Below are 25,329 nucleotides of genomic sequence, written 5' to 3' on the forward strand. Positions count from 1 at the left end.
CTGGGAGGGCAGTGGGCTCTGGTGGGTTGTACGGGGGCGCTCCGTGCATTAATGGGGTGCAGCATTGAGGTGGCTTGACTACAGTTCCATCATGGGACTTTATTGAAGGGCTCCCCGCTGGTCTGTGGGGGATGGTGCAGCTTCTCTAGGACTTTTCCTTCTCAGACAGAAAGCTCTGGTCACTGGAGTCAGGTTCTGATGGTAGGGAAACAGTGGAGGCTCTGCTCACTATGGAAGCTCTGCTCAGCTTGGAAGCTCTGCTCAGCTTGGAGGCCTGTGCAGCTGGCTTCTCAGAGGGCTTCAATTTGGAGGGGGCTGGTTCTGCTTTGCGCCCCCCTCTTCCTTTTCCCTGAGGTACTGGAATGTCACTATGGGGGAAGGGAGGAAAGACAGATCACAGGCAGTCAGGATACCAGGGTTCTATCTAAACTCTGGGAGAGTGGGGGCTGAGAGGTTACTGCAGATGGGGCTGGGAGCCAGGATGGCTGGGTTCTCTCCCAGCTCTGGGTGGAATGGGGTCTGATGAGTTACAGCAGAGGGAGAGGTTGGGGGCCAGGGTGCCTGGCTTATATCTATGCTCTGGGAGGAGAGGGTGGGGGTCTGGTGGGGTTAGGAGCCAGGATGCCCAGGTTCTGGGAGCAGGCAGCAGGGACACGTGGGGAAGACCTGGGGTAGCGCCTAAGCCAGGCTGGCCCCCCACAGTAGCCAGTCTCCCCTGTTCCTCATCCTGTCCATCTCTTACCTAACCCCAGACTCACCGGGTCCCTTTAGCCCTCGGCACTGCCCCAGGACACTGGTAGCGCAGACGGTAGAGTAGCCGCACCCACTGGCTGAAGATCTGCTCCAGCTGGGCCAGTGGAGCCAGCAGCTGCAGGTAGAAGGTCCGGCCGGAGGCCAAGCGCACCTTGAGCTGGTACCGGTCCTCACTGTGGATGGAGAGGTGGACGAACTGCAGGGGCAGCATCCTGGGGGCAGTCAGGGAAGGTCATTAGTGGGGGGGGGGCACTACCAGGGTATCAAGTTGGGGGCAGCCTGTTAAGAGACTTGGGGGGGGGGGTGTGCGTATTTGCAGTTGGCTGGCACCTCAGGGCAGCTACAGTATGGGGCCAGGACTGCAAAGGGTGTGGGTGAGGGGCACTGGGGACTACTTCTGGGGAAGGCAAGGACATGGATTAGGGGCTACTGGGGGGGATATTAGGGGCATGGGGGAGGCAATAGGATGCATTAAGAAGTACCAGGGGGCAGCAAGAGGGGGTTATAGGGATGTGGGGGAAGGCACCTGCAGACAGGTAAGAAAGCATGGTTAGGGGCTCCACTGGGGAGGGGGCTGCAAGGCTGGGGAGGAAGGTATAGGTAGGACTCACCCAAAGAGCTCCAGCTCCTCCCCTTCTGGCGGCAGCCCCAGGGCACAGCGACAGCGGCAAGGCGCCAAGCCGGGGCCCACCACAGGCCGTGCCAGCAGCAGGAGGTCAGGCAGCTCCAGCCTAGGGCTGGTGGCAGCAATGCCCATGGTCACCCTGTTGGCCAGGTCCCCCCGCTTGGTCACCTGCAGGGAGATGGGGGTGGGGGGGGAGGTGCAGGGTCACTGTGGGATGGGGAGTGGGGCAGGAAGGCTGGGGACAGGGGCAGGAAGGGCTGAAAGTCTAGTGGGCTGGGCAGCACTGGGGTGAAGGATGGAGAGTAGTGGCAGGGGACAGGGGCAGGGCTGGGCTGGAAATGGAGGGGATGGGGCGTGGGGGCTGGGGCCCAGGCTGGGATGGGCTTGAAGTGTGGGGGGTGGAGATGAGAGGGCTGTGGGGCAGGAACACTGAGGGCAGAGCTGTAAGGGAGGGAGGGGGGGCATGGAGATACTGGGGGAGGGTGGGAAGGGGGAGAAGTGGGGCAAAGCCCTGGCAGGGATGAGGAGCAGTGGAGGGGTAGGGGGAGGCTGGGCTAGCAGTGGGGTGGGGGCACCCAGGGCAGAAGAGGGATGCTGGGAGTAGGGTGGGGATGGGCAGGGCTGAGGGCAAAGTGGGGGGGTGCTGAGCCTGCAGTGGGGTGGGGGTCAGAGGGCAGAGCAGGGGCCACTGGGCCAGGACAGGGCTGGGCAGGGCTGCCTGGGGCTGGGGGGCTCACCTGGAGGAAGTTGCTCTCGAAGAGGGGGCAGTGGTGCAGGGGCCCATACTCCCCGCGTGCCAGGCACTGCTGCAGCCCCCCAGGGCGGGTGCACAGTGCAGCGTGGGGCTTCCCCTCCAGGGTGGGCTAGAGCCTGTGGGGGGGCACATATCAGGCAGGGCAGAGCAAGGTGGGTGGGATCCATCCCGTCCCCATAGCGCAGCCGGTGTCATCCCCAGCCTTGGAGACGGGTCCAAAATGACGGCGGGGTTGGAGGTTGTCGAGGTCCAAGATGGTGCCGGCCCCAAGCTGGCACGTCCCCCTCCGCCCCACGTGACTCCGCGGCTCGCCACCATCCCAGGGTGCCCCGCGCGGCGCGTCCTCCCCCTCACGTGACGCGGGCCATGGCGGCGCGGGTGCTGGCGCTGGCGCTGCTGGTGTCGCTGCTGCCGCCCGGGGCTGGCAGCGCCGCGTCCTGCCGGGGCCTCCGGGTGAGTGCGGGTGGACGCGCTGGAAAACGCATTCGCCTCAGTAATATTCACCGCAGTCGCCGAGGCCGAGGGAAGACGGCTTGTTAATATTCACGAGGGGGCGGGGCCTCTGTAGGGAGGGGGACACGACGCTCGGCCTGGGACCTCATGAATATTCGTAGTAGGAGGAGTATTCAACGGACTTATTAGTTGTCACTCATTAATATTAATAAGCAGCCAGAGAATAGTGGCAAGTGCGGCGCGTCATGACTATGTATGAGCATCTGGTTAATAGTGTGTGGGAGTAACACCATGTGTTGCATGGTGATGAGCTGCCTAGTTGAGGGGGATTTGAATTATCAATATTCATAAGTGGGTCATTAGCAGGGAGGTGTGGAGCTGAGCCCCAACCTCATATGACTAATATTCACAAATGCTTTAGCTAGATCTAATTAACATTCATAATGATTTACAAATTCTGCCATGACTGGCACAACAGAGGCGGGCAGGCCAGTCACAGGGCTGTTAATATTAATGAATTTGTATTAATATTAATGAGCCTGTTCACCAGCGACCCTTGTGGGGATGCCTGGGTTACATGGGGGAGGGTGGGGCCTGGGTGCCATCCAGGACTCAGAGGGGTTGTGCTGATCAGTGTCCCCTGTGCCCTGCAGCCGGGCGAGGGGCGGGACTCTGAGGCCTGTGGCATCACCCTGCAGCTGGAGCACTCGTTCGAGCTGAGTGAGTCAGGGAGGGGACGGGTGTCAGGCTGAGATCCCCTCCCTGGGTGTTATGGCGGGGCAGGGGTGGTGGAGAGGGTAAGAGGGTTTACAGTGGCAGGGAGGGGCTCTTGTCTCATGAGGATACTGCAGGGCATGGCAGGGGGAGGGGAGGACAGGGTTCAGGGAGAGTAAAGGGTGGTTGCTGGGGGCATGGATCGTGGCATTAATTCCCTGAGTGGGTTGTGGGAGAGGACGGATGGTTGACATGGTGGGGAGGCTTCCTGCTGAAGGGAGCTGAGGGGCTGGGGTGCAGCGGGGAGATGAGGGGGAATCTGCATCCTCTCTCAGGGAAGGGGAGGGGGCCGGTGGGAGGGTGACTCCTTGTTGTGCTCTTACACCACTCCTCAGATGACAGCATCCACTTCCGGAAGCGGGGCACCCTGCTCTGGACCCTGGCGCCTGATCCCAGTCTCTCGCTGTCCCAGAAGCAGCTGAGTGAGGGGGAGCGCAACTTGCTCAGGGTGAGGGCTGGGGAGTTCTCAGCATGGCTGGTGGGGGCATACATGGAGGGCCTTCTCCTTGTGGGGAAGCTTTTACCCTGCTCTTTGGGGCCAGGAAGGAAAGCTGTTGTGTGGAAGCAGGGAGGGTGAGGCTATGTAGCCCATAGGAGGGGCTGGGGCAGGGAAGGGGGTTTGGGGGATGCTGGCATCTCATCCCAAAGAATGGAGGGTGGGTGTGTAGCTGGGGGGTGAAATATATGGCTCATCCTGATGGTGTCCCCTGCCCTCAAGGAAGTGGCGGCGCTGAATGGGCTGTATCGTGTCAGGATCCCTCGCTGGCCCTTGGGAGCTGCAGATGAGCTTGCTACTGAGTATGTCACCTCCTTCGTCCGAGCAGTGAGTGCCCCTAAGACGTCACCCCCAGCCAGCCCCATTTGGCTTCTTGGTGATTTCAGTGGATGGGCTGGGGTGTCTGGCTGGTTCCCTCTCCCCAGGGGTCCTTCCTGCCTTTCCCCCACCCTTGGCTGGTTCCTCTTGGTTGCTAAATCCTCCAATCCCAGCTCCCTTGTGGATTGAGAGGCTGGTGGCCTACCTGTGGCTGGAGGCTGGGGGTAGGGCAGAGCACAAAGAGGGAGAAGGGGAAGATGTCTCAGTCCTGCTGACCCCATCCCCTCTCACCCCTAGTGCTCATTAGTGGAGTCTCACATCTCGGACCGGCTCACGGTGCACACAGATGTGGCTGGGAACGTGATCGGCATCTCCATTGTCACCATGCCTGGCTCCTGCCATGGTGCTGAGGTGGAGGATGTGGACCTGGAGGTCTTCAACACCACTGTGGTGCTACAGCAGCCAGTGCCAGCTGCTGTGTGAGTGCAGGGACAGGGCCGGGACCCGGGAAGGAAGGGAGTTGAGGACTGGGGTGTGCAGCAGGGAGATGACTGGGTTGGGTGGGGGCTGTACCCTCTCTGACAGGCTTCCCTCCCTCCTCTTCCCCCAGCCCTGAGACGGCAGCATTTATCGAGCGCATGGAGCAGGAGCAGGCGCAGAGAGCCAAGAACCCGCAGGAGCAGAAATCTTTCTTCGCCAAATATGTGAGTGCGGGATCCTGAGTCTGGCATCGGAGACCCCCAGCACAGCCTTGGGACCCAGCATAGCACTAGGACCCCACTTTCACAAATACTTAGCCCTTTTAGGAATCCCCCAGCACAAGCACTGGGATCCCACCTTTAGGGAACCCCCATCTACTGGACCAGGCTTCCACCAACTACCCCACCTCCCTACCACACAGAACCACACAGGGATCCTCTCACCCAAAACCTCCAACCAGTGCTGCACCCCTCCCATACAGTCCCTTCCTACAGATTATCCCCCACCTTGTGCCTGGTTGACATGTGCTCTCCCCCCACCCCCCCTGCAGTGGCATTTAATATTGGGCGGGGCCGTGCTTCTCCTGGCCACCAACTCGGTCAAAGCCCCGTGGGAGCCTGGACGCCAGCCTTGAGCAGCCAAGTAAACCCCCTGTCTCCACCCTGCTGGCTTCTTCCCCCTGTACCACCCTGCTCCCCCATCCCCTTCTGGCCCCATCCAGCAGGGAGCAGGAGGTGGCATGGCTGTTGCACATCCCTCCTGCCAGGCCAGCCCACTCCCCATCACTGTCTCGCTGGTAATGGACAGGGAGGAAGATCTTTGTCCAGGGGCTCTCCCATTGCTGATTGTGGGAAGGATTGCTGCTCACCCCCAACCCTGGTGGTGGGGCTGCCTCCTTCCCCAACCCACTGGGGTTGGCTTGTATGGTGATGATCACTGGTGTTGGGGCCTGCTGATTGCCTGGTTGGGGGCAGGTGCCCCTCAGGGTACCCTTGCTGCCGTTGAGAGCAGGGCTGTCCAGTACCAGGGTAGGGTAGGATTCAGGCCCTAGAGGGGGTGGGATCTGGTGGGGGGAACTCAGGTCTCTGCCTTCAGTGTTGATTGCAGGTGAGAGGGAGGGATCTTGGATCTGTGCCCTCAGTGGCAGGACAAGTTTCAGGGGCCTGGTCCTAACTCCTCCCTTATCTCCCACAGTGGATGTATATCATCCCCATCGTGCTCTTCCTCATGATGTCTGGAGCACCGGATGCCGGGGGACAGGGCGGAGGCAACGGGGGTAGTGCTGGGGCTGGTGGCAGGTGATCTGTCCCACACTGGGGAAGGCAGGGGGGCAAGAAGAGCCTCCTGACAGGTTACGTGTGTGTGTGTGGCCATCCTAGTACTGAATAAACGCTACCCAGCACATCGGCTTGTGTCCTGTGGTGAGTGGGGGCTGGGTGGGGGCAGGAGCTAGGACAGTGGGGTCATGGTGACCCCTGAACAAGACTGAATTCCTGGTCATTCTCCCTCCCCTCACCATCCTTGCCTATGGCAGGGGCCTTAGTTGCCCCCATGGTGCTGCTCACCTGTGGGCTGTGGGGGTGGTGGAGGTGCTGTGCCCCCAGGGGGGCTTTCCCATGCCGGGCCACACCCTCGTGTGGCGGAGGGGCAGCTGCCCCAGCTCTCCCGCCCTCTGACCCTGGTGCTGGGCCAGTGCCACTGGTCAGGCGGCTGCACAAAGGACTGGAACCCTGGGGCTGGATCTAGAACCCTTTGCTCTACAATCCCCCTTCCTCCTGGGGGTAGCGGGAGCCCAGACTCCTGCAGTCTCTCCCAGATCAGAGAAGGGACTGTGAGGCTGTGTGGGTTAGAGGAGCAGGCTGGGACTCAGGTTTTCTGCTGGCTGTGGGATGGAACTGCGGTGTGGGTTAGGGGCTGAGAGCCCGGACTCCTGGGTTCTCTCCCAGCTCTGGAAGGGAGTAGGGTCAGGTGGGTTAGAGGGTGAGGGCTGGGTGCCAGGATGCCTGGGATCAATGGGGATGGTTGGGATGAGGCTGAAGTTGGTTCCTTATTCCCGATTCCCGGTTCCTTTTTCAAAGCTAATCTAGACCCAATTAATACTTGTTATTAATTAATTACACGTCCTAAAGAGACAGAATTTCATTAGCTATGCATATGTACTAATTAATATGTAAAATAATATCTCACATCAAATACAGAGCCCTAAACGAAGGTCAGATTAGGATAGGATTATGGGGCAAAATACTTCTTGGGCCACCCCAGATTTCATGGCAATGCCACTGGGGGACTGTCCCAAAGAACCGTCACCACAGTCCTGCTCGGCCCAAAGCACAGTTTGGCCATGCCAGGCTGCCAACTGACAGACCCCGTTCCCACTATACTAAGTATAATGGCTTAAATATGGAACTGGCTTTCGGGCTGGGATTATGGCTAGAAATTCTGCTTGGGCCAACCATCAGAATACCTCTGCACGACTGGGGAACTGTCCTGGACATCTGTGACCAGAGACTTGCCCGGCCCACAGCGCGGTTTGGCCATGCCAGGCCACCAACAGGCAGCACCCCAGTCACTGTGCTAAGTATATGGAACTGAATAAAAAACTGGATTATGGGCTGGGAGTGTACCCAGAAATCCTTAGACCACCCCAGACCACGCATTGGTGCCACCAGGGTATGCTTCTGGACATCTCTTAATAGAGACCTGCCCAGCCCAAAGTGCGATTTGGCCATACCAGGCTGCCAAATTACAGCACCCTAGCTGCTGTGCTAAGTATATGGACTTGAATAAGGAACTGGAGTTTGGGCTGGGATTGTACCCAGAAATCCTTCCTGGGCCACCCCAGACCACATCTCTGTGCCACCGAGGGACTCTCCTGGACATCTCTGACCAGAGATTTGCCTGGCCCAAAGCATGGTTTGGCCGTGCCAGGCTGACAACAGATCGTACCCCAGCCACTGTGCTAAGTATCTGGACCCGAATAAGTAACTGGGTTATGGGCTGGGATTATACGCAGAAATCCTTTTTGGGCCACCCCAGAACACATCTCTGTGCCACCAGGGGACTCTGCTGGACATCTGTGACCCGAGACTTGCCAGGCCCAAGCTGTCAACTCAGAGCACGTCCCCCACCCCCAGCATCTGTATTAAGGGCAATGGCTTGAACAGGGAACTCTTTTTGGTCTGGGATTAGAAATGGAAATCCTTCACCACCCCACACTATGACTCTGTGGCACCGGTGAACTCCCCCTGACATCCCTGACCAGAGTCTTGCCCGGCCCAGAGCATGGTTTCTTCATGCCATGCTGCTAACTGCAGCTCCCCATGCCCACTGCACTAAGTATAATGGCTTGAATAAGGAATTTCTTTTGAGCTGGGATTAGCGATAGAAATTATTTTTGGGCCACCCCATGCCATGCCTCTGTGGCACTGGGGGACTCTTCCAGATACCCTTGCCCATGTTTTTGTCTGGTCCAAAGAATGCTTTGGCCATGCCAGGTACCAATTTACTCGTCATCTGCATGTGCTATTTATTTATTGCTACCAATAAAGATCCGCCCTTCTGCTGGGTTCATAGAGCAAAACCCTCGTGGAATCATCTCGGAACATGTCCTCGCTACCAAGGACCCTCCTGAATAAATCTGGGCATGTTCCTGCTCAACACAATGCTAACTTTTTGAGTGTAAGCCTGCCAGCTGACACCCAACCTTTAAAACCTTTATGTTGCTGTTCCACCAGGCACTGGATGGCAGGACAAATGGCTGCATGCATATATAAGGCACCAGTGACAGATCTCTGCTCCGACGTGGTATTTAGCACGTGTCAGAGCAGACTCGATTAATTGAGTCTGCTGCCAATCTGCTGAACTGTGCTAAATAATGCACTCCAGCAGCCTCTGCATCATGTGTATTAAATGTGCCCGAGGTTTCAAAATGGCAGCAGCAGCGCTTTAACTAAAGATCTTCAAACCAGTTTTGTTAAAGCACCCCCATCACCACTGTTTTGAAGCGCGGGATGCTGAATACATGTGACACTGTAGGCGCTTTAATTAGAGTGACTCTCAGAGCCGTTCTATTTAAAGCACCCCTCTCCCCACCCCAGACCATGTGCATAGAGGCCCCTAGGGATTTTTCAACAGCATTTCACATTTACGTCCAACCGCCACCCAGAAACTTGGTAAAATAACTTAAAGCTGGGCGTTGTAATTTAAAGGAACCTGCTCACTCACTAGCAAATGTTAAATTAAAACAAGTTTATTACAAGGGAAAAGGGGAACAATGGTACTCCCTAAGCAAAACCTTAACTATTGACCTTTAACTGTAGCTCAAAATGGATCACAGTCACAGTCAGAGGCAAACCAACTTGGGGAGCTCCCTCCTAGCCAAGTCACTTGGGAAGGGAGTCTCACCCACAGCTGCCATCCAGGGACTCTACCACTTGCGGTCCAAAAGAAATTCCTTATTTGAGCCAGTATACTTAGTGCTGTGGGCATGGCATGAAGAAACCGCACTCTGGCTCAGGCAAGTCTCTGGTCAGGGGTGTCCAGGAGAGTCCCCCAGTGCCACAGAGGCATGGTGTGGGGTGGCCCAAAAAGGATTTGCAATGATAATCTCAGGCCAAAACCCGGTTCCTTATTCAAGCCAATATACTTAGTACTAGCAAATTGCCCATCAAGAATGACAAGGAGTGGGGGGAAGGGCGCAGGTAGAGCCCTGTGACTGGCCCCATGCCCCCACTTTCCCCACCCTTCTCTAACTGAACCTCCCTCCCGCTGCTTTAGGTCTGACCCCAAGCCACCCCCATTCCTCCCCACCACCTCAGGTCCGACTCTACTCCATTCCTCCCTCCTACCACTTCCGTCCAGTCCCACTCCCACCCCCTGCCCACCGCTTCAGGTCCAACCCCTCTTCCCTCCTTCCCCCCCACAGCTGCTTTGGGTCTGTCTGGCCTGCATCTGTCTGCCTCCCTTCCCTTCCCTTCCCTCCCTCCCTGCCCCCCATCTCCCTGTCCCTGGCAGTTCTCTGGGGGGCATCCAGGATGGGTAGCCACTGTGATACCCCATTGGCCCTCAGGCAGAAAGACGGGGGGCAGCCCAGCTGCTCAAATGGCTCTGGCACATTTCCCACTGCCAAAATTCCCTGGCAGCAGTGCAAACTTGGGCCCACACAGCATGTGCCGCCCAGCCAATCACCGCCCACCCTCTTGGGGGCAAATGCGCAGCTGGCTAGAAGCATTACAGACAGACATACAGACAAACACACAGAGAGCCAGACTAAGCCTTTTATTATGTTAATGGATGTGGGAGCTGCAGTTAGCAGCATGGCATGAAGAAACGGCACTATGGGCCGGGCAAGACTCTGGTCAGGGATGTCCGGGGGAGTCTACCAGTGCCACAGAGTAAGTGTGGGGTGACCAAGAAGGATTTCTATTTCTAATCCCAGACCAAAAAGAGTTCCCTGTTCAAGCCATTGTCCTTAGTACAGCTGCTGGGGGTGGAGGACATGCTCTGAGTTGACAGCATGGCAGAGCCAAACCATGCTTTGGGCCAGGCAAGTCTGTGGTCAGAGATGTCCAGGAGTCCCCAGTGCTACAAAGGCACAGTGTGGGGTGGTCCAAGAAGGATTCCTCTGTATAATCCTAGCCCAAATTTTAGTTCCTTAATTGGGTCCAGATACTTAGCACAGTGGCTGGTGTGCTGCGTTTTGGTAGCCTGGTACGGCCAAACCTCCCTTTAGACCTGGCAGATCTCTGTTCAGAGATTCATTGATGTAGGGTCGGAAGGGACTTTGTAGTTCTTCTAATCCGACCCCCTGCCCTGGGCAGGAGAGAAAACTGGGCTCAAATGATCCCAGCCAGGTAAACTCTGATCCTCCTCTTAAAAACCCCCAGGGTAGGAGCCATCACCACTTCCTTTGGAAGTTAGTTCCAGATCCTAGCCACCCTGACTGTGAAGTAGTGCCTTCTAATGTCTAGTCTGAACCTACTCTCTAGCAATTTATGGCTGTTATTCCTTGTTACTCCAGGAGGCACTCGGGGGAACAAGGTCTCTCCCAGACCCCACTGGTCCCCCCTAGTAAGTTTATAGATGGCCACCAGGTTCCCCCTCAGCCTTCTCTTGTGAAGGCTGAACAGGTTCAGGTCCCATAGCCTCTCCTCATAGGGTCTGCCCTGCTGTCCCCAGGTCATGCGAGTGGCCCTCCTTTGGACCCTCTTAATGCTGTCCACATCCTTCCTGAAGTGCGGTGCCCAGAACTGGACGCAGTACTCCAGCTCCAGCCTGACCAGTGTCGCATAGAGGAGGAGGATCACCTCCTTGGCCCTGCTTGTGATGCATCTGTGGATGCACAACAAGGTATGGTTAGCCCTACTGACTGTGTTCTCGCATTGTCAGCCCATGTTCATCTTGGAGTCAATAATGACTCCAAGATCTCTATCTGCCACCGTGCTTTCAAGAAGGGAGTTCCCAGCCTATAGGTATGCTGCTGGTTCCTACTGCCCAAGTGCAGCACCCTGCATTTGTCAGTATTGTATCCCATCCTAATTTTTGTTTGCCCACCCCTGTAACCTGTCCAGATTCTGTTGTAATCTGTCCTTCCCTTCTAGCATGCCCAACTCACCCCAAATCTTGATGTCTGCGAATTTAAACAGGCTGCTCTTCACCCTGTCGTCCAAGTCGCTAATAAAGAAATTGAACAGTGCGGGCCTAAGGACCGAGCCCTGGGGGACCCCGCTGCCCGCTTCCCTCCAGGTCGAAAATGACTCGCCCACCACCACTCTCTGAGTATGACCCCTCAGCCAATTTGCAATCCATCTGACTGTAGGCATCAATGCCACAGTCACCTAGCTTTTTAATGAGAATGGGGTGGGAGACAGTGCCAAAGGCCTTCCTGAAGTCCAGAAAGACTACATCCACTGCGACACCTGCGTCCAGTGCTTTTGTGACCTGATCATAGAAGGCAATCAGGTTGGTCTGACAGGACCTGCCTCTAATGAAACCATGCCAGTTGCCCTTTAGCATCATCCCTGCTGCTGGCCCATCACAGATGTGCTCCTTGATAATCTTCTCAAAGAGTTTCCCCAGGATTGAGGTAAAACTAATGGGCCTATAGTTGCCTGGGTCCTCCCTCTTCCCTTTTTTAAAGATGGGGACCACATTGGCCCTCTTCCAGTCATCCGGCACCTGGCCAGAACACCATGAGTGCTTGTAAAGCCGTGCCAGGGGCCCCGCAATAATCCCTGCCAATTCCCTCAACACCTTGAAGATGTCCAGGAGAGTCCGTCGGTGGCACCGAGGTGTGGTCTGGGGTGGCCCAAAAAGGATTTCTGGGTATAATCCCAGCCCATAATCCAGTTCCTTATTCGGTTCCATATGCAAGTCTCTGGTACGGTGCACAGATGTCCAGAACAGTCCCCCAGTCGCACAGAGGTATTCTGATGGGTGACTCAAGCAGAATTTCTAGCCATAATCCCAGCCCGAAAGCCAGTTCCATATTCAAGCTATTATACTTCGTATAGTGGGAACAGGGGCTGTTAGTTGGCAGCCTGGCATGGCCAAACCGCGCTGTGGGCCGGGCAAGTCTCTGGTCACAGATGTCCAGGACAGTTCCCCAGTCGTGCAGAGGTATTCTGATGGGTGGCCCAAGCAGAATTTCTAGCCATAATCCCAGCCCGAAAGCCAGTTCCGTATTCAAGCCATTATACTTAGTATAGTGGAACGGGGTCTGTCAGTTGGCAGCCTGGCATGGCCAAACTGTGCTTTGGGCCGAGCAGGACTGTGGTGACGGTTCTTTGGGACAGTCTCCCAGTGGCATTGCCATGAAAGTTGGGGTGACCCAAGAGGTATTTTGCCCCATAATCCTATCCTAATTTGACCTTCGTTTAGGGCTCTGTACTTGATGTGAGATATTGTTTTACATATTAATTAGTACATATGTAGCTAATGAAATTGTGTCTCTTTAGGATGTGTAATTAATTAATAACAAGTATTAATTGGGTCTAGATTAGCTTTGAAAAAGGAACCGAGAACCAGGAATAAGGAACCAATTTGAGCCTCCTGGGGGTGGGGGGGAGAACTGTTGTAAACCTTCTAGCCCCGCCCCTTGTCATTCCCTCTTCCTATTGGCGGGTATTCCTCATGTCCCGCCCATCTGTCTCATCCCTCTGCCCCCATTGGGTCGCGAGGCTGTCCGTCTACTCCCCTGCCCCACCCCTTCCCACCTCCCGGCCCCTCGAGGCATTCTGAGCTCTCTAAGGTCTTGGAGGTCACTCTACCCCTACCCTTGTCCAGTTCGCCTCTTCCATTGGCCGCGGTTACTTGATTTGTCCCGCCCTCTGCCCCAGTACGCGTCCCTATTGGCTAGCGCGGCCGTAGCCAGCTCCTGATGGACGTGGGCTGCCGGCAGCTAGACCAGTCGATATGAGCCGCTGCGGGTGACTGGGCGACGCTGTGAGGGGTTGGAAATGTGGGCAGGAGGATGGGAAACTGGAAGTGGGGATTGGTAATAGGGGTTTAGGGGGCAGGGGATCGGATACGGGGGTGGGAAGAGGACTGGAAGTGGTGATGGGAACTCGGGGATGGGAAGGGGTGCAGGCAGTATGCAGGGCATTGTTGTGTATTGGAGTGGGGGCAGTACTAGGGTAGCTGGGGGTGGTGTTAGCAGGGGTGCCTTGGTCATGGGGTCCTCTCCCTGCCCCCCTGCTCATACCACCCCCTCTCCCTACAGGCTGGGGGTTGCGCCATGCTGGGTGTGGAGGATGCTTGTGCTGACTGGAGGAGGAGCTGCTCTGTGAGTGTGGGGACCCCAGCACCTTGCCACCATGTCCCCCTGCACTGTCCTACCCTGGACAGCGCAGGGGCACATGGGGTGGTGGATGGGGTGCATGACTGGTGGATGGGGGTTGGCTCCAATGTGGGACACCTTGCCATGGCCCCTGCTCCTGGCTTTGGGATTCCCCAGTGCAGGGACTGGATGGCACCCATACTGGGACTGGGTGGGGAGGGGGTTTTTGTGCCCCCCATGAGATTGATAGGTTGTCACTGCTGGCAGGATTGGGGTGCAGGGGGCTATCAGGAGGGGTTCTACTCCCTTTGGCAAGGATTGGGATGCAGGGTGGGTGGGAGATATAGGGGTCCCCTCTTCCCCTTCAGTTTATGAGAGTGGTGCTCAGCATTTTGGCGCTACAGGCCAGATGAGTGGTGCAAGGCCTTGCTGCAGGCTGGATCGGGCCCTGGGGCCTAGCAGCACCCCCTCCCATTCCTTATGCTACAGGAATAGGGCCTGGGGCCTGGCACTGCCCCATTCTGCCCCGTGCATGCTGGGATTTGGTCCCCAGCAACCCATCACCACTCTCTCCTGCCCCTTGCACACTGAGATTGGGTTCTGGGTGGCCTGGCCTTCCACAACAGGATTGGGCCCTTGGAATCCACACTGTCCATGTCTGGCCCTGGGTGCTAGTTTTACGTGCCTGATCGAGCATGCAATACCTGGATATTTGGCAGCGGGAACACTGACTGGATGACAGCATTATGGGCTGGATTTGGCCCACATGTTGGAGACTGAGTACCCTTGGTCTTTAAGGATCTGGGCTCAGGGCCCCCCTCTCTCCCCCCCCCCCAGTTTGTGAGGACTGCCATGAGTACTTCTGGGATTCCTGGCCTTGACATGCAGTGCCTACTTTCATCACAGACTCACCAGTACCTGAGTGGACTCTGGTGGTCCAGGAGCACCCCCAGGTGCCCAGGTGGGCACTAGGTGTATGGAGCACCCGACCCACCTCTATTAGGGAGCAGAGCCCTGTAATAACTCCCTGTACCATGATCCTGTCAGCAGTGACAGCCGGTGGATTACATCTTTTGGCCCCTACTGTGGTAAGTTGGTGCTGGCCCCCTACTCCTTGGTAATAAGGTGGTCTTGAAAACCCAACCACCCCTCCTCCCACTCACAACCCCCCTTGCAGTCCCCCTCCTACTCATGTGTTGCTTCATCTGTCCCCTATGCACCCTCCATTCCCTGTCTGTTCCCTTGTTGTTCCCTACTGCATATACCTTCTGCCCATAGCTCCTCTCCAGATATGCATCCTGCGGGGGGAGGGGGGGGGGGGTGCTCTCTCCTGGGAGTGCTGGGGTTGAAGAGGGTTTGAGAGGGGCTCCTCTGGCTGCTGCTGGATGGTGCTGGGGGGTCTCTTTGGGGGAACAGGATGAGTATTGGTTTTGGTACTATTGTCCTGTCCCCACCCCAGGTTTGGGACCATGGCTCCTACTTCTACCTTGATGCCCATGATGACTCCAAGTCCAGCTGGATAAGGTGAGTTTGGAGGCCATTTTTCTGCTTCTGCCCTGCCTTGGCTGTGGGGACCCCCTACCCCATGCCCTGCTCTGTCTTGGCTGAAGGATCCTCCAGTATCCTAGCAAAGCCCAGTTTTGGCTAGTGGGATCTCACCTTTTCTCAGCCATGGTTGGAGGTTTCCCTTTGGCATCTCACTCCCTGAGGGCTCCCCACTACATTTCTCCATCCTGCTAGCCCCCTCACCCCTCCACTCCACCTTGGCCCCTGCCCTGTTAGAGTGTTCCTCCCACATCCAGCAGCTGGGGATATTGGGAAGGAGTAGCCAAGAGTTGGGGAGAGGTAGGGGAAGTGTTTTAAGGATTGCAGAGATTTGGGGATGTGCTGTGAGTCCTCTTCACTCTTCATTTCTCTCCCAGTGCCAGGGGGCTCCCACTCTGGACTGAGCAGCCCTGTGCCCTGACCCCTATTCCTTTTCTTTGGCTCCCAGGTGGGGGGCCCTGACTACCCTCCCCCTCTCAGGTACGTATCCTGAGTCTTGATGGAAGACGAGCACAGCGGTGTTCTGTTATCACGTGCACATCTACTACCAGGCCAGTCGGCCCATTGCCACCAGCACTGAGCTGCTGGTTTGGGTTGCAAGGAAGATGCCCGTACCCTGGGGCTCAAGCTGAGTGAGGGGGATGTCCCTCAGGGGGTGACAGTAGACTGTTGGGGTGGGGTGTCTCATGGAGATGTGTGTGGGGAGAATCCTCCACATTTGAAGCCAGGACAAATGCTGGTTCTCTTTGAGGTGAGGGGCTGTCTGCTGTAGGGTTGAGTGCCCTGGGGGCCCTTATGGGTGCAGGGATCTGTGGTGATGACATTCTTCTCCCACCCTTTGGGGATGGAGTAGGTACAGCCCTCTCCTTTTGGTAGGAGTCCTGAGTAGATGCAGGAACTTCCTTGGGGGTTACCCAGGGCTCTTCAGGCATCACTACTGGTGGCACAGATGGGATGCACCATTTTTCTGTGGAATCACATAGGGTTCCTGCCATCCCCTGTGGGGCAGCTGAGTGGACACAGCCACTCCTTTGTGGGGGTCATGGACCAGACATGCCCTGGGGTTTGAAGGGGTGGGGTTGTGGGCAGAGGCAGGAGTTTATGAGGGTCAGAAGTCAGTGGGGTCAGAGGTCAGCTGTTTCCCTCCCTCCTCCATATTAACACTCCTCCCTCCCTCCTGTCCCACAGAGAAGTGGTTCAAGTATTCATGCAGTGAGAGGGAGCTGCTACTCCCTGAGGAGGCACCTGCTGCCCCCTACAACCCTGCCCTTTGGCTCCCCCCCCACCTCTGCTGCGCCACCCCTGCCTTCCTGCTCCTGAAGGGCACCCAGAAGCTGGTGGGCCTGGGCTGCACCCAGAGCTGTTACAGGACTAGTATGGGTATTTCCCAGGCTTCTGGGCTTTGCTGGTTGCTGTCTCCTCCCCCTTTCTGTTACATGTGTCAGGGTGTTTTTAAGCCTCCCCAGAGGAATTGGGTGTTGTCTGCATCCAAGGCTGGGAATTGCGGCTGGGCTGTGCCAGTGTTCCTGTTGGGACTTAAAGATGGAGGTTCCTGTCTAGAGGGTCTTGCCCTACTGCTCAGGGTAAGATTGATTGCCGTATTTGGGCTCAGGGAAGAATTTTACCCCCGGTCAGATTGGTGAGGACTGTGGGACTTTCTGCCCTCCTCTGTGGTGGGGGGCATGACCTCTACCTGGGATCTCTTGAGCGTATATTAACAACCTTTTACAGCAGCAGCATGTTGGCTGCCACGGTTCCCCTGCTTTACATGTGGCAGGTTGGGGTGTGATGTCTTGTGTAGTTTTACAAAGTTTATATGGTGGATTTGTTAGGGGATAGTTTGGATAGGGCTGATCCTGCCTCAGGCAGGGGGATGCATAGTCATGACCTCAGGAGATCCCTTCCAGCCCCACTTCTCTATGATTCTGTGGACCTTCTTTGGATTCCAGGGCAACACCTACAGCTGGATGATGGACAAGAGCAAGACCATCTGCAAGTTGGGTGGGGTGCAGCTCTCCTACTGTGGCAACTTCACCAATCTGTGCTAGCTAGTGAAGGCACTCACCATGCCCCACCTCGTGCCACCCCTTACTGCCTGGGGCAGGACTACCCAGGCTGTGGCCAACTTCATCATCTAGGACCAGCTGCCAATCACAATGGTGGAGGGCAAGGGCTTCTACCAGATGCTCAGTGCCTTGGAGCCAGGCTTTACATCACTGGTATGGGGGCTGCGTTGTTGCACCCACAGCCTGGATGTGATGCTACGGCCCCAGCCTGACCTACCTCTCCCTAAAGCTCCTCTACATAGACAAGGCCTTCGATGCCTGGGTGCAGGTGCCATGCACCCACCCCATACCACAGGAGCTGACTGCTGAAGGCCTTGCAGGGGTGCTGAGCCAGGCAGCTGAGGAGTGGGGGCTGCAGGGAAGCAGGGTTTTCACTATGGCTGGGTCTTCCCCACTGCCACCATCCACTGAACAGGGCTGGCAGGCCTCAAGGGCCTGCTTGGGGTCCCATGAGGCAGGTATAGCAATAGTCCACTACATCAGCTGGTGGAGCAGGAGTGCCAGCTTCCATGATGGTGACATCACCTCATTGTGCCAGGAGTCCCTGCACTGGTGGAAGGTGCATCACAGCCAGTACCTGCTGCTGGCTCAGGCTGCCCACAGTGACCACCCCCATCACCTGGCTCTTTGGTCAGGCCATCAATAAACGGGTGGCCCTGGTCCCTGGAGTGTGTTGACACAGCAGTCTTTCCTGCATGACTACCATGCCTGGCTGAGCTGGGCTGGAGGGAGGGGTCTGGGGCTGTGCCTCTTGCCGCAGAGACCTCCCAGCTGTGCATCGGGGGGCAGATCCCACTGCACCAAAGAGGTCATATTGAGTTCTTCTACGGCCCCCTTCTCCCAGGGCTGGGGGCACTGCCCCCTGGCCTGCCCCATTTGGGGTGTGATGCAGGGGAAGAATCAGGCTCCTTCTGTGCGGGGTGGAGGGGACTTGGAGGTGGTCAGGCAGAGATCAGGGCAGGGTGGCACCTTAGAGACTAACTGGCTCAGGCATAAATGAGCTTGCTTAGGCAGCAGCTCATCTGATACTGTGAAGGGGCTTGGTGAGGACTAGTCTACGTGTGCTGGGGGGATGGGTGAAGGGCAAGAATCTGGAATAGTCCATGTGTGCTGGGAAGGGGTGTGTGAAGGCAAGGAATAGTCCATGTGTGCTGGGAAGGGGTGTGTGAAGGCAAGGAATAGTCCATGTGTGCTGGGAGGGGGGTGGTAAAGGAGAGGTATAGTCCATGTGTGCTGGAAGGCGGGGGGTGAAGGGAAGGAATAGTACATGTGTGCTGGGAAGTGGGTGTTGACTTGGGTGTGGGTGCGCTTGGGAAAGAAGACTCCATGTGTACTGTGGGGAATCCACTGGGGGAAGAAGAGTTTTTGGGATGAGATGGGGGGCGGAATTAGTGGGGCTAAAGAAGGCATGGTCCTCTTATGCTGGGGGGTGGGGGTGGAACTGGATTGGCAAGGAATAGTCCTTGTGTGTTGAGGAGTAAGAATAGTCCGTGTCCTAAATAGGGAAGGAACAGTCCACGTGTGAAGGGAGGAGGGAGGGTACCCAAGTAGAAAAGGTCCATGTGTGGTAATAGAGGGTGGTTTAGGAGGAATGGACCATGTATGCCAGCATGATGGGGGTGGGGTGGAGGTTCAACTGGCAAGGAATAGTCTATGTGTATTGAGATGGGGGGGGGGGGTAGGGAAGAAGAGTCCATGTGTGCTTCTATGGGATGTGTGTGCTAAGTAGGACTGGTCCACATAGGTCACTGTGTAGGAGCAGTCCAGGGCAGGGGAAGGGGGAGTGGAGTGGGTTGGTTTATTAGGGGTGTGGCAGAAGGACACAGATTTGTGTAGCTGTGAGGATGAGGGTCCCTTAGGCAGGGGGCACTCACCATGGAGGGGGAGTGCTTTGCTAGGGGTGTCATGTGCCCTCTGGGAGGGGTATTTGGGGTCCTACCCCCCTAACCTACCTTGGCAGCCCTGGGGTCTCTGCTACATCATCTGCACCCTGAAGGAAACCTCCCCTGCCAGAGTCTTGGGTCTCCCACTGCCCTTTGGGGCCACAGGTATGCCAATCTGGGACCCCCTGAGTCAGTGTGTGTGTGTGTGTGTGTGTGTGTGTACTCCAGCAGCCCCCTCCAGAGGTAGCATTGGGCACCCCTGGGAGGTTTGGTGGGGGCCAGGCACTGCTGCCAGCAGTCCCAGCATATGTTTCAAACCCAACAAGTGGGAGGTGGGGGAGGCTGAGCCTTTATCTCCACCTTCCTGCCCCAGGTGGCCTGGTTGCTCTCCATCTCCACCTCCCCCCACCACCTCTGCTTGTGCCCAGTGTTGGAATGCCACCGTTGGAAAAACACACAAGTTTTTAAGTTAAAAAATAATATGAATAATTACATAAGCTTTCCGTAGCTACTGACCCAGCTGGGGGGCAGGTGGGGAGGAGATTGGGGTGAGGGGGAGGGGGTGTTCAGCCTCCTGACTTCCACTGGCCAGAGACTCGGGTTGTGATGGGAGGGGAAGAAGCCAAAGATATTTCTCCTGAGCTGGAAACAAATAAAAGAGTGTCTGTTTTACAGGAGGTGCCTACAGGTGTGATATTCGGCTGGGGCAGGGATCTGCCTTTGGGTGGGGGAAATGGGGGCTGCCAGGGGGCCAATGAATGGGATGGGGCAGAGCTGCTGGTAGGGGAAGGGATCTGCCCGAGTACTGTCAAAGTGTGTGTGGGGGAGATAAGAGTACAGACTCTCCCCACCTCCAGGGACAGCTCTGCATTGGTGACCTTTGATCCCCAAGTGCCCTAAGACTTAATGGGACAAAGGTAATAAATGACAGGGGGGCGGGGAGCTGCCCCTGGTGACCTGCAGCACAGGGGTGGAACTGGGGTGGGGGGAAACCTAGCTTTGTTGGGGAGGTCCTCGCTGCTGGCCATTGGCATATGGGGACGGGCTACTCCCAGCAGTGCCTATGTGGCTTTCTTTGTCCCTGCAGCCCCCCTTGAGTCAGCCCTTGCAGCCAGGTCATGCACCAGCTGCAGCTGTCCTCCCCCTTAGAGGTAAAAAGGTAGGGGTTGAATCTAGGGGTTGGGGTGGGGGAGAGGTTGGTAGTTGGATACCAGCTCCCTGGGGGCAATGCTTGGTGGAGGTCCCTGGGGCGGAGGTCAAGGTTTCTGGAAGGTTGGGGGGCAGTGGCTGTTTGGGGAGAGGAGGAATCTGCAGGACTGGGATAGGTGTGAGATGGGAAAGGGGGTATTGGTTGTTGGGGTGGGGAAGGTTGGGAGTGGGGGATAGATCAGGGTCCATCGTGGGTTGGGTTAGAGGCAGTAGTTGTTTGGGGAGTGCCTTGGGGGGTCAAATGGAGTGAGTTCAGGATCTGAGAGGAGTTGGGTTGGAGGCAGTGGTAGCTTAGGAAGGGTCCCTGGGGTTTCAGGGTAGGAATGAGGCCAGAGTCTGTGGTGGGGAGGGATTGGGGTGGGGTGCAGGGGTGGGCTGTAGTTGGTATCAGCCAGAACCATACACTAGGGCAGCCGTGGTCCTGGTGAGTGGAGGGGTACTTATAGGGCAGGGCAGTACTCATACTACTACAGGCGGTACTCGCAGACATAGTACATACGTTGGGCACAGTCGCTGTCCCACCACTTGCCATCGTCGGAGGAGAGCGAGATGCAGTTCTCTCGCATGCCCCCATTGGGCTGGCTTACCAGGTGGTCCTTGTACCAGTCAAAGACTGAGACACGCTGCCCATTCTCGAACAGCCACAGCCCCTCAGCCCGTCGGTCATGGATGCCCACCCAGCATGGCCAGTTGGAGGGCTGGAAGGCATCATAGAGGTATCGACGTAGAACGCCTAGCTCAGTGGCGTCAGCTGGCATGGCCAGGTTCCCGCCTCGTGTCTGGCACAGTGTGTGTGCCTGGTCGTAGCCCTCAAATTCCTTGAAGATTAGGAAGCACTTGGTCTGGGTCCGCCGGCCCCGCAAGCAGCCTGCAGAAGGGGAAATATGACCTCTGACCCCAGCCTTGTGGAGAGGCGGGTTGAACTTGAGCCTCTGACCGCCAACCTGCAGGTGGGTAAATGCTCTGTGCCCCCACAGCCCCCGTCCCCCACAGCCTCTTGGCTTCCCCTTAGCCTCATAAACACTTGGGGTTCATCTCTGGCCTTGACCTCATGCCCCTGCCATTTGACCCCACCAGCCTCTCTGCAATGCCACAGAGCAAGGCTCAGCCCTGCTGACTTTTTGTTCTCTGACCCAGAAAAGAGCCATTCCCCTCAGACCTTCCTGCTTTGACCTTGGCTAGGGTCATTCTTAACCTTTGTCATCTGACCTGGAAAATAGCGCTAGCTGGGTCACAGCTGTCTTTGCCCTTGGTGGAGCTGCCCCATGGTCCCGCCTCCTGTCAACAGTCCTCACCCTCCATCCTGCCGATGTCATGCTGGTTGCGGGTGCTGGTCTGATTGAGGGCGCTGAGCACCTCCTGGGCCTCAGCCAGACATGTCCGTAGCTGGGTCAGGCCCTGAGAGAACTGGGCCATGCGCACGTCCATGGCATGGAACTGCACATTGAGGCGGTGCACAGCCGTGTCCAGGCTGGCCAGGCGCAAGACTGTGGGATGGATGGGGGGGTGTCAGCCTATTACTGTCTTCTCTTTCCCCCTTATTGCCTTGATGAACACCTCCACTTCTACCCCCATCTCTCTTGTTGGGGGATGGGCAGGGGGCGTGGGCTAGCTGTGGGGTCAGGGAGTGAGGCATAGGCTGATTGGGACTGTGGGGTTGGGGTTGCTGGTAGTAGGAAACAGGATGGGACAGTAGGTGGGATGGTCTTGCTGAGGCTTCAGGAGAGGAAGGGGGATGGGCTTCCTGGAGCTGGGGCAGTTGGGGGATAGGCTGATGGGAACTGGGGTGGTCATGGGGACCCACGTGGCTCTAGTCCCCACTCCCAGCAGGCAGTGGCCAGGTCTGCGCTGGCAGCATCTCAGAGGCAGGCACCAGGGGATGAAAGGGCAGCAGTGAGAGCTAGCCAGCATTGTGGGAATGCCACAGACAGTGAGGAGGCTGTGGGGAGGGGACCCAGGCCAGGAGCTGGGGTTCTGAGGCCAGGGTGAGGTGGGACTGGTGGAGACCCTGGGCCTAGGTCAGGGGGAAGCTAGGTCCATGTGGGCTGGGGTGAGGGAGGGTGCTAGACCAGGGGCCAGATTGTTTGTGGGCGAGGTGTTGTGTTGGGAGGGAGGAGCTGCGGCCAGGCCAGACTGGGGTTGGCGTCTCTGGGAACTGGATGAAAGCCGGAGCCCACAAAACGCCCCCGCCCAGGAGTGAGCGGGAAGCCTAGGAATAGTGCCAGGCTGAGGGGGGTTGAGGCAGCACAGGCCGGTCTGGGGGGGTGGTCGTGTGATGGGGTGTTGGAAAGGTGTAAGACAGGGGTCTGGGGAGGTTGGGGGCTGTTGGGTCAAGGAGATGATGGAGTCTGGGGGTTTCCTAGGCAGTTGTGTGGGGTCAGGGTAGGGGTGTGGGGTCAACAGGTCAGGATCTGGGGGTCAGGGTCATACTCACAGATGTAGGATAATCCATCCTCCTCTTCAGGTTGGGGGGGCACCGTGGTCATGGCTGGCTGCATGGGGGCAGCTTTCTCCTCCCTGCCCTGGGCCCCATCCTCTACCTCCACATGACCCCCCTCCTTGCTTCCGTCAGGGCCCAGCTCCGTGAGTGTCACCTCGGGGGAGCCCTGGCCCTCCACCTCGGGGAGCTGCAGCACTTCCTGCAAGTGCTGAGCAGAGAGGGGGGGTTGAGCACCCCAGCTACAGTTCCCCCCTGAGCCTGACCCATCCCCTTCCCCTGCCCTGTTCACTCTCATGAGGCCTGGTTTCCTGTTCCCCCAGGACTACCCCTGCTTGGGATTAGAGCTGGGGGGGAAGGGGAGGCTAGCAGTCAGGACTCCTGGGTTCTATCCCAGCTGTGGGAGCAGAGTGGAATCTGTTGAGTTAAATTAGGGGGATGAGGTGGGGGTCTAGGGGGCAGGACTCCTGGCTTCTACCCTGGATCTGCTGGTACAACAACGGGGGCAGGGTAGACACCTGAGTTCTATCTGTGGCTTTGTGCCCTGGATGTCCCAGCCCTGAAGGACTTGGGGCCCTGAAGGACTTGGACTTGAGGTTGGGGCCTCTGAGACCTTGGGGAAGGCCCAGCTGAACACAATCCCAAGGCTCTGGCAGAGCTGGTTGGGGAGAGGCTGTTACATAAGACAGCTTGGGGCAGTCCCTGTGAGCCTTGGAAAGGGGCCTGGTGGGTGCAGGGGGTGGGCACCCTTTTGGGGGCACGGGATGCCCTAAGATTGAGTGCATGGAAGATGGGGGTCCTTTGGGAACAGGAATTCTGGGGGTGTCAGGATCCTGGGAGGTGGAAAAGAACCCTGCGTCAGAGGTGGGGGTAGGTAAATGGGTGGGAGGGAAGGTCCCTTGAGTCAGGAGATGGGACCCCAGGGGGATGAGGCTGGGGGAACTGCCCTGGGCACCCCTCACCTTTAGCATCAAGGCTTCTCTCTCTGCTGAGCTGAGCTCCCCCTCACTCTGGCTTTGGCCCTGGGGTGTCCCCAGAAGCAGCCCCAGAAGCAGCAGTAGCAGCGCCTTGCACCCCATGCCCGTGTCTGCTCGGTGTCCCCACACTCTGCTCCCAGCACCACCTTGTCCAGCCCCTTCCTCTCCAACCGGGCAGTGCCTGCCCAGCACTGGCGGGGAGGGGGGGGGGGGCGAAAGGAGGGGCAGCAGGGCCCCCGGCCAGCAGCCGGGACTGTCTGATACAAACCAGATGTGGGTCTGAGGCCAAAGCTGGAGCACAGCTGGGATGGAGGCAGGGCTAGAGCTAGGGGATTTAACCCTGTCTGCTCCCTGCTGGCAGCAGGGCTGGCAGGGGCCAGGGGGAGGTAAAGCAAGGGGCAGGAGGTGGGGTACAGAGAATAGTGTTGGAGTGGAGAGGTATATAGGGGTGGAGTGAGGTGGGCAGGGGTGATGGTAGAGTATGATGTGGGGACTGGAGATGATGGGGGTCAGGTGGGGACCCAGCATGGGGCAGCTTACCAACTACTGGCTGTGTGCTAAGTGCGTTGAATGTGGGACACAGCTGGGTACACATTATTTTCCCCTTAGGATCATGCACATGCTATATGCATGTATTCACATGCCATTTAAGTATGTGAATAGTGTGTGTGTGTGTGTGTGTGTGTGTGCTTTGCATATGTGTGTCTGCACTGTTTAACTATGCATTGTGTGTGTTTGCTTGCACCCATCCTAGTGGGTGATCCCTGTGTGAGCCCATCAGAGCGTGTGTCCCTGGTCTGTGGCTATTGGCTTTGTTCTACGTGTTCCAGAGCACAGGCCTTTTAATTACCTGTGTGGTTGTCTGCTCTGTGTGTTGGAGGGCATGTTCACATCCATGTGTGCATTCACATGTCTTGCATATGTCCACCTCTATGTCCCCATACCCCTGTGTCTGTGGCATGCTGGAATGTGTGCTGTACCCCTGTGTGTGTTGGAACATGTGCCCATTGCCTTGTGCCTTGTCTGTGTGTTGGAGCATATGCCTGCACCCCTGTGTATATTCATATCTATGTGTCTGAGCATGTGCCTGTATCCCTGGGCATGCTGACATGTCAGAGTGTGTGCCTACATCCAGGTATATTTATAGTATTTTCTGAATGACTGGAACGGGTGCCCTGCATCTCTGTATGCTCCTGTATGTCCCATACAGTGTCACACCACATGCCCTGCCCTTGCATGTCCCAGGCGTGTCAGCATGTGTTCTGTATGTGTTGAAGCACGTGACCTATTTCTGTGTGCCTTTCTCTAGAGAAAAGGAGGCCTTACCACTCTGCACACCCTGAGGGCTGCTTTGCCCCAGGGGAAGAGCCATTTGGGACTTGGAGCTGACTGGGGCAGGCTGGGGATGGCACCATGGAGGATCCCACTGTGCGTTGGGCCAGTAACAGGATGGAGGGGAGATGCTGGGTATGAGTGTCAGTGGAGAGGACAGGGCAGTGCATAGTGCATGCGTGGTGGGGTGGGGTGAGGCAGCGCATGTGCCTGTCTGGGTTGGGGGATGCAGGGGAAAGGAGTTGAGGCAGTGCATGGTGCCTATGTGTGTAGGGTCTGGGGCAGTCCTTGTTCCTGTGTGTTGGGGGGAGGGGGGAAGTAGTGCATTCTGTGTGTGTGTGTGTGCGTGTGTGCGCGTGTGTGTGGGCAGGGGGGGCAGTTCATGGTGCCACGTGTGGGTAGGATGTGGGACACTGTCCATAGTCCATGTGTTCGTGTGTGTACATGCTGA

General features: G+C 57.1%; 4 protein-coding genes across 6 annotated transcripts in view; 2 read left to right on the forward strand and 2 right to left on the reverse strand.

Annotated features, from left to right (window-relative positions):
• Window positions 1–79: 79 nt before the first annotated feature.
• GARIN5A (golgi associated RAB2 interactor 5A) lies at window positions 80–6,694 on the reverse strand. Of its 3 annotated transcripts, none has more exons than XM_019478753.2 (5): window positions 6,219–6,694; window positions 2,116–2,248; window positions 1,365–1,546; window positions 759–965; window positions 80–368 (listed from the first exon to the last, which is right to left on the reverse strand). In XM_019478753.2, exons 3-5 carry the CDS (start codon window positions 1,508–1,510, stop codon window positions 146–148), a joined length of 576 nt encoding a protein of 191 aa, XP_019334298.1. In that variant the 5' UTR covers window positions 1,511–1,546; window positions 2,116–2,248; window positions 6,219–6,694; the 3' UTR covers window positions 80–145. The 3 variants fall into 3 exon arrangements, with proteins under 3 accessions (XP_019334298.1, XP_059584216.1, XP_019334299.2); XM_059728233.1 differs by lacking the exon at window positions 6,219–6,694 and adding an exon at window positions 2,487–2,567; XM_019478754.2 differs by lacking the exons at window positions 1,365–1,546; window positions 6,219–6,694 and adding an exon at window positions 2,487–2,561.
• Window positions 2,499–6,057, forward strand: EMC10 (ER membrane protein complex subunit 10). The gene is made up of 7 exons (XM_014594497.3): window positions 2,499–2,585; window positions 3,239–3,305; window positions 3,695–3,807; window positions 4,078–4,182; window positions 4,471–4,652; window positions 4,784–4,877; window positions 5,848–6,057. The coding sequence occupies exons 1-7, from the start codon at window positions 2,499–2,501 to the stop codon at window positions 5,953–5,955; spliced, it is 756 nt and encodes a 251-aa protein (XP_014449983.1). The 3' UTR covers window positions 5,956–6,057.
• A 6,516-nt stretch (window positions 6,695–13,210) lies between the features above and the next one.
• The window catches only part of SHANK1 (SH3 and multiple ankyrin repeat domains 1), a 57,770-nt gene continuing 45,651 nt past the window's right edge, over window positions 13,211–25,329 (forward strand). Inside the window, 3 exon segments of the mRNA XM_059728234.1 lie at window positions 13,211–13,435; window positions 14,336–14,517; window positions 14,889–14,953. The gene's annotated coding sequence lies outside the window, so the exon portion shown is untranslated.
• On the reverse strand, window positions 19,385–23,755 carry CLEC11A (C-type lectin domain containing 11A). The gene is made up of 4 exons (XM_006274395.4): window positions 23,532–23,755; window positions 22,567–22,780; window positions 21,428–21,619; window positions 19,385–21,000 (listed from the first exon to the last, which is right to left on the reverse strand). The coding sequence occupies exons 1-4, from the start codon at window positions 23,646–23,648 to the stop codon at window positions 20,600–20,602; spliced, it is 924 nt and encodes a 307-aa protein (XP_006274457.1). The 5' UTR covers window positions 23,649–23,755; the 3' UTR covers window positions 19,385–20,599.

Source organism: Alligator mississippiensis, chromosome 5, assembly GCF_030867095.1.
Source record: "Alligator mississippiensis isolate rAllMis1 chromosome 5, rAllMis1, whole genome shotgun sequence".
Taxonomy (NCBI): Eukaryota; Metazoa; Chordata; order Crocodylia; family Alligatoridae; genus Alligator; species Alligator mississippiensis.

Excerpts from the sequence above, each read along its gene's own strand:
- CLEC11A (XM_006274395.4), bottom strand. The coding sequence starts at position 23,648 with ATGGGGTGCAAGGCGCTGCTACTGCTGCTTCTGGGGCTGCTTCTGGGG. Across the intron at positions 22,781-23,531 it reads GAGAAGCCTTGATGCTAAAG|CACTTGCAGGAAGTGCTGCA; the intron begins GTGAGGGGTGCC and ends CTCTCTGCTCAG. Across the intron at positions 21,001-21,427 it reads TGACATCGGCAGGATGGAGG|GCTGCTTGCGGGGCCGGCGG; the intron begins GTGAGGACTGTT and ends CCCCTTCTGCAG.
- GARIN5A (XM_019478753.2), bottom strand. The coding sequence starts at position 1,510 with ATGGGCATTGCTGCCACCAGCCCTAGGCTGGAGCTGCCTGACCTCCTG. Across the intron at positions 966-1,364 it reads GAGGAGCTGGAGCTCTTTGG|GATGCTGCCCCTGCAGTTCG; the intron begins GTGAGTCCTACC and ends GACTGCCCCCAG. Across the intron at positions 369-758 it reads CCGAGGGCTAAAGGGACCCG|TGACATTCCAGTACCTCAGG; the intron begins GTGAGTCTGGGG and ends CTTCCCCCATAG.
- EMC10 (XM_014594497.3), top strand. The coding sequence starts at position 2,499 with ATGGCGGCGCGGGTGCTGGCGCTGGCGCTGCTGGTGTCGCTGCTGCCG. Across the intron at positions 3,306-3,694 it reads GGAGCACTCGTTCGAGCTGA|ATGACAGCATCCACTTCCGG; the intron begins GTGAGTCAGGGA and ends ACCACTCCTCAG. Across the intron at positions 3,808-4,077 it reads GGGAGCGCAACTTGCTCAGG|GAAGTGGCGGCGCTGAATGG; the intron begins GTGAGGGCTGGG and ends CCTGCCCTCAAG.